The 6,009-nt window shown below is 63.0% G+C and overlaps 1 protein-coding gene across 1 annotated transcript in view; it reads right to left on the bottom strand.

Moving 5' to 3' along the window:
• The window catches only part of FAM222A (family with sequence similarity 222, member A), a 22,942-nt gene that overhangs the window by 1,079 nt on the left and 15,854 nt on the right, over positions 1-6,009 (bottom strand). The window contains exon 3 of the mRNA XM_005863796.1: positions 3-198. Within this exon, the coding sequence (XP_005863858.1) occupies positions 3-198 (196 nt within the window). The remainder of the gene's footprint in view (positions 1-2; positions 199-6,009) is intronic.

The following is a 6,009-nucleotide window of genomic DNA, read 5'->3' as shown; positions in this document are numbered from 1 at the left end:
GCGGGTAGGGGCTGTAGCGCTGGCCGCACGTGTCGTAGCCGTTGACGGTGCGGCCCAGGTGCTTGTGCTGCGGCACCCGGATGGTGGTGGGGAAGATCTTGATGGACAGCGGGCTGTTGGCCACCTTCTCAGCGTAGGCGTCGAGCTCGGCCGGGCTCGGGTAGCGGGAGGAATGCATGGAGCTGGCCACCGCCTCGCCTGGGGGGACAGGGAGGAGAGGGAAGCACAGGTGAGCGCTGAGCAGGTGACACGGGAGGCCTGGAGCCGCCCCCGCTGCCGGCCGCCCTTCCCTTGCGCCTTCCTCCATTCGCCCCCTGGCTCCTCCCTCCTTCTGAGTTAAGCTCCATGGAGAGTAGGTAAAGGGATCAGGACACGCTCCTGTGACAATGCCTGGGTCCAGGGGTCAGGGGTGGGGCGAGGCCAGTGTCCGAGGGCCCCGGCCCTCCCGGCCGCCAGCCGCCAGATCAGCAGCCCTCCTGTCTGCTCACTGCGAGGAGCAGCGCCTGGTGTGTCCCTGGTGAGGTGGCGCGGGCGGCACTGGCATTGCGTCGGTCGCTAAAGGCTGCGTTTGTGAGGCCAGTGCGCGGTGTTTGCTCCTCGCATGGGCGTGTGCTCTCCGTGCGGCCTACATCAGCCTGCCTATCCTTCCTGTTACAGGTGGGAGTCGTTTCCCGGTCGGGGCTGATTCGGTGGCCCTTGGCCCGGCGCGTGCATTCAGCGAGTTCTGTGGGAACATGGCCGCCAGCAGAACCGCTGGGCCACGGGGAGGAGAAAATGCCCGGCAGTTTGCCAAATAGACTGTGCCAGGCACATGCCACCGGCAGAGCCCGGAGCCCGGCTCCACGCCCGCCGCGCTCGGCGCTGTCTTTGCTGCAGTACCTGTGGGTGCCCACTCCTGCCCCTCCCCTCTCGGTGCCTCCCTTTCCTCACCCGTCAAATGGGGGTTCGGGGCATTGGCCTGTGAACAGAGCCCAGCGCGGGGCCTGGCGCGAGGGGGGCCGCTGCTGTGGGCTTTCACCTGGCGCCACATTTCCTGTCCAGTCAGTAGGCAGGTGAGGGGCATCGCGCTCTGGCTGCCAGCCCCATCCTGAGGCTGCCCGTCACCTGCAAAGCCACCGCCTTTTGTGTGAACTGCGCTTTGTGTGCCAGTGGGCGCAACTGGCCCTGCCACCGGGAGGCAGGTCGCTGGTGGGCTGACCCCTCCTCCATCCAGAGCCTCTCCCTGGTCCCAAGACATTCCTCTCCTGGGGCCCTGAGGCAGGGGCAGCACCAGGTGGATGGAAAGACCCTGCCCGGGCTCAGAGCTGGCTGGCCTGGCTGGAGGGCCCTGTGTAAGTTGCTTGCAAAGCGGAGCCTCAGTTTTCCCACCTGTGGAATGGGGGTAATGATCATGCCAGGTCTGCAGGGTGACCTCAACTGTAGCAAGGGGCCCAGCAGCTGGTGAGGCGCACAGTAGGTGCTGGGAGATCGGGACCTGTCTGGGCCCTTGGGTGAGGAAGACCCTACAAGGTTTCAGAGGCATACTGCCTTCCTGTCCTATGGGCACCCCCAGGACCTGCCAGTGACTCCAGGGGGACTCAGGAGGGGGCCTTCACCACCCGGAACCTCAGTTTCCACATCTGTAAAATGGGGGTGCTGCTAACACTACCTCCCAGAGTGGCTGTGAGGGTTTAACAAGTCGTTCCCAGTGGAGTGTTAGCAGAAGTGGGTGCTCTCCATCTGCGGTCATTCCTTCCCAGGTGCCTGGGGCCAGGGCCTTGCGGGAGAGGAAGGGGCGGGGCTTGTGCGCAGATGGGCCTGGCCCTGTGGCTGCGGCAGAGTGGAAACGGCCCCTCCGGGGCCCACAGCCAATGTGGGCAAATGCATGCTGTGGGGGAAGGGCAGGCAGTGGGGGACGCTGGGGAGCCGGGACGCTGGGGAGCCAACCCGCCGGGCTCTGGATGGGGGAAGGGCAGGCAGTGGGGGACGCTGGGGAGCCAACCCGCCGGGCTCCGCAGATGGCTTTTTGGAAGACAGGGCACCCCAGTTAAGGCCATGGTGAAAGGGGTGACGAGGGAGGAAGATGTCCGGTGGGAACTGTAAATAATTCAGAGGGCAGCAGCCCGGAGCAGCGTGCAGAGAAGCCCAGAGGCCTGGGCAGGCCGTGCGCGGCCGAACCGAACGGAGAGCGCTCTTCACTGAGGGCCGAGGCTCTCAGGCGTTCCTACCCCCAGAGCACATGGTGAGGTCTAAAGCTGCATTCGATGCCACAACGTGAGGGGGTGCTACTGGCATCTAGTGGGCAGAGGGGCTGCTGAACATCCATGATGCACAGCACAGCCCCCCACAAAGAGCTGTCAGGGCCCCAAGTGCCAGCAGTGCGGGGAGAGGCCCTGCCCCAGGGCCTGGGCAGCCAGGGAAGGTTAAGCAGGGAGGGCAGGGCAGGCAGCACATTAGGAAGGCCATCCACTCTGCCCCTCGGTGCAGGGATGGGGCCTGACCTGGGCCGGGCAGCAGGGAGGGGAGGGGCGGGCAGCAGGGAGGGGAGGGGCAGGCAGCACCAGAGGAGGCTGGAGCAGTGTTCGTCCCTCTGGCCTGACCTGGGCTGGGCAGGTGGAACCGGCCAGGGGCCCCCATCCTGCCCCTGCCTGGGGCAGCCCCCCATCCTGCCCCTGCCTGGGGCAGCCCCCACCTCAGTGGCCTAAAATAAACTCGGTGTGGAGAATGGAAATGTCACTTTGGCCAACGGGGGAATCTTTCTGGGGATTGGATTTAAACTACATTATACAAGCAATTTCATGGGCACTTAGCACCGCGCGGAGAGGCCCGCAAAAAAGGGACCAGCCCTTCATTTTCCAGCCATAAATCAGCAGCTGCTATAATGAGCACAAAAATGTCACTTTTATGCAATTTTACAGATGAACAAAACTGGTGAAATTAACTGTGGTAACCTACTATAGTCAGCAAAAGCAGCTGCCGGGGAAAAAATTATATCTGTATGTATTTTTGTGCCTCTTAAACTCTCTTTCCAAGCAAGTTTCTGCCATTGTGGTGTGAACACTCATTTGTCCTCACCATTATACTTTCATTTGGAGTTTATCTTGAGTATCCAATGAGCCACCAACTGTGAAAATGATTAAATCTACAAAATCTATCTAATGGATGGAATAAATTAGGTGTTTAAAACCTGAAGAAGAAGGGTGGGAAGCAATGCCTGTCACTGTTCCCACTCATTGAGAGAAGGGCCCCGTCGGGCCCCTGGCAGGTCAGCAGGCTCCTCGGTGGGCTGGTCCCTCTGGCTCTTCCTGGAGCCAATGGTGGGGGCACAGCGGAGGCTGCCCGTGGGGGAGCGCTTGGCACATGCTGGGCCCCGAGCCTGCAGCCCCTCAGCCCCTCTTGTCTGGAGCACCTGGCAGCTCTGAGCGGTGGGAGGTGTCCCCATTGCACAGCTGAGGAAGCAGACAAGGTGTGGCACTGGGAAGGTGGTCTCCAAGATATTCATGTCCCTTCCCGCTCCCAATGCGGGGACCTGTGCAACCTGCAAGGGGAGGAGTGTGGGGCCCGGGTGTGTGTGTGTGTGTGTGTGTGTGTGTGTGTAAAGGGCACTGCGGCCTCCTCCTGGCTCATTCTCTCTTGGATCACTCACTCTGGGGGAGGCAGCTGCTGCGTGAGGAGCAGCCCGAGGGGAGGCCACCTGGGGAGGCCCTGAGGCCTCCTGCCCCAGCCTGGGAGCCTTCTTGGAAGTGGGCCCTCCAGCCCCGGTCAAGCTTTCCGATGACTGCAGCTCCGGCCGACCTCAGACTGCAGCCGTGCGAGAGACCAGGAGCAGAACTGCCCAGCTAGGCCACTGCTGGATTCCTGGTGCACAGAAGCCATGGGAGCTACTGCACGATCACTGATGCTTTAAGCCATGAAGTTCTGGAGCAACTTGCTCCACAGCAAAAGAGCGAACACAGGCCCTCATTTTACGGAGGAGAAATGGAAGCTCAGCGATCCCCAGGGCCACACAACGGGCAGGGGGCAGAGCCGGGGTTGGACCTGGTCTGTTTTCCAAGTCCTCTCCTCCCATGTCTCCCACCTCTCCCTCGGCACCCCAAGGCAGGCCCCCACGGGAGCAGGAGACTCATGACGCTCTCCCTCCCCCTCCACAGAATGAGGACTGCGATCATTTGTGGTGGTTGTTAATCCTCACCTGAGGGTATTTTCCCATTGACTGTCAGAGAGAGTGGAAGGGAGGGGGAGAGACAGAGAAACATCCACGTGAGAGACACATCGATTGGTTGCCCCCCGCATGTGCCCTGACAGGAGGAGCCTGTGACCGAGGTACATGCCCTTGACTGGAATTGAACTCACGACCCTTCAGTCCGCAGCCCGATGTCCTATCCACTGAGCCAGAGAGGAGGATCTTGAGGAGGAGCCATAATCAGCCTCGAGGCTCAGAGGGACAGGTGACCCATCAGAGGCCAGGCGGGCAGGCTGTCTGCCTGGCTTCTGCTTTGCTCCTAGAGGTGCCAGCTGCAGCCTGAGCCCGTCCTGCCTGGACACGGCCTGGCTGGGCCTGCGCAGTGCTCTTCGGTGTCCTGGGAGCGAGACTTCGGCCTCACACCCGGCCTGGCTGCCGTGGCCCCTGCTGCACACCTCCTTCCCGAGGCCCCGGGCATCGCACACAGCCTTTCCCACCGGTATCTCGGTCATGGCTGGGTCCCTGGCCCCTTGGGCCAGCCTGGGTCCCTGGAGGTGGGCCCAGCCCTGTGCTCAGTGCCACTGTGCAGCCTTGTTTTGGCAAATGCAACGACACAGGCAAAGGCCTCACGTGAAGGAAGCAGCAGAGCCAGCTGTCTGCGGTGGCTCCTGAGCAAGGGTGAGATGGGGCAGCGCTCGTGGGGTGACTGCGGGGCGGGGGAGGGGACCCCATGGCGAGGGGACCCCCGGAGTTCCACGGCCTGGGCTTCGTCACCACCGCACTGACTCTGACTGCGGGGGCTGTCCTCGCCCGACGTGGGCTCCCTGAGCTGCTCGCTTGTCCCCACCAACATGTCTAGCTGCGCAGGGATGTCGTGTCGAATGGACAGTGAGGCTGTGGCCAGGGGCACCCTCCAGCCTGGGAGCCCGCTCACTGCGCCGCGACACCCGGGAGAGTTAGTCCTGGGAGGGGCTCCGAGGAGGCGGCCCCAAGGCCTCCCCCCACCCACACCTGCCAGCGTTTCCCGGCCCCTCCTGGGGCAGCGCTGTCCTGGGCCAGATAACTCTCTCCTCTGCCACCTCACGCGCCCAGGGGCCTCTCTACAACCTTCCCAGGAGCTGGTTTGAGTGAACTCTGAGCTGCTCAGGGTGCATTCATGCCCCAGCCACCTGGCTCGGCCCTCCCTCTGCACCCTCCCTGTGCCTCCCTCATGCCCACAGCCTCCCTCCCTGTGCCTCCCTCATGCCCACAGCCTCCCTCCCTGTGCCTCCCTCATGCCCACAGCCTCCCTCTGGCTTGCCCTTCTGCAGTCTCTGTGGCATCCTTGGGGGGTGGGCCCTGGGTTTCAGGAGGAGGTTGGACATTCAAGGAACAGGGTATCAAGCAGGGGCCGCAGATGCAAATTCCCACGTTTTTTCTGCCCCCTGGAGGACAGATCGGGCAGGGGATGAGCTAGAAGGCGCAGGCAGGAGAGGCACGGAGGTGGGCAGGGATGCGGGAAGGATGTGCAGAACCCCGTGGATGCCCTGTTCCGAGGCCTCCAAGAGGTCCCTGGGCTCCGTGTGCAAACCCAGGCGCCCACCCTGTGCACGGGGCACCCCGCCCCGCTCTGCCCGCCATGGCCCCCATCTAAGCCTTGTTGGGAACTTGAAAAGGCTGGTGGGGGTGCGGGCCAGTCATCACCCCCTTAAGTTCATGTCGTGGGCCTTTCACGGGTGCGAAGTAGGCGGGGCCACCAATGAGCACGTGAAGCCAATAAACAGCAGCCCTTTGAGTAAGAGTTGACGTGGCCGTGGTCGCGGGAGACGTGAGCGCAGGCCTGGCTCCCGGCCTTGGGAGGCTGGGGG

The sequence above is a fragment of the Myotis brandtii genome, unplaced genomic scaffold, assembly GCF_000412655.1.
Source record: "Myotis brandtii unplaced genomic scaffold, ASM41265v1 scaffold181, whole genome shotgun sequence".
NCBI lineage: Eukaryota > Metazoa > Chordata > Mammalia > Chiroptera > Vespertilionidae > Myotis > Myotis brandtii.
The sequence above is the reverse complement of the archived record's forward strand: the minus strand, read 5'-3'. Positions and strand labels throughout refer to the sequence as shown.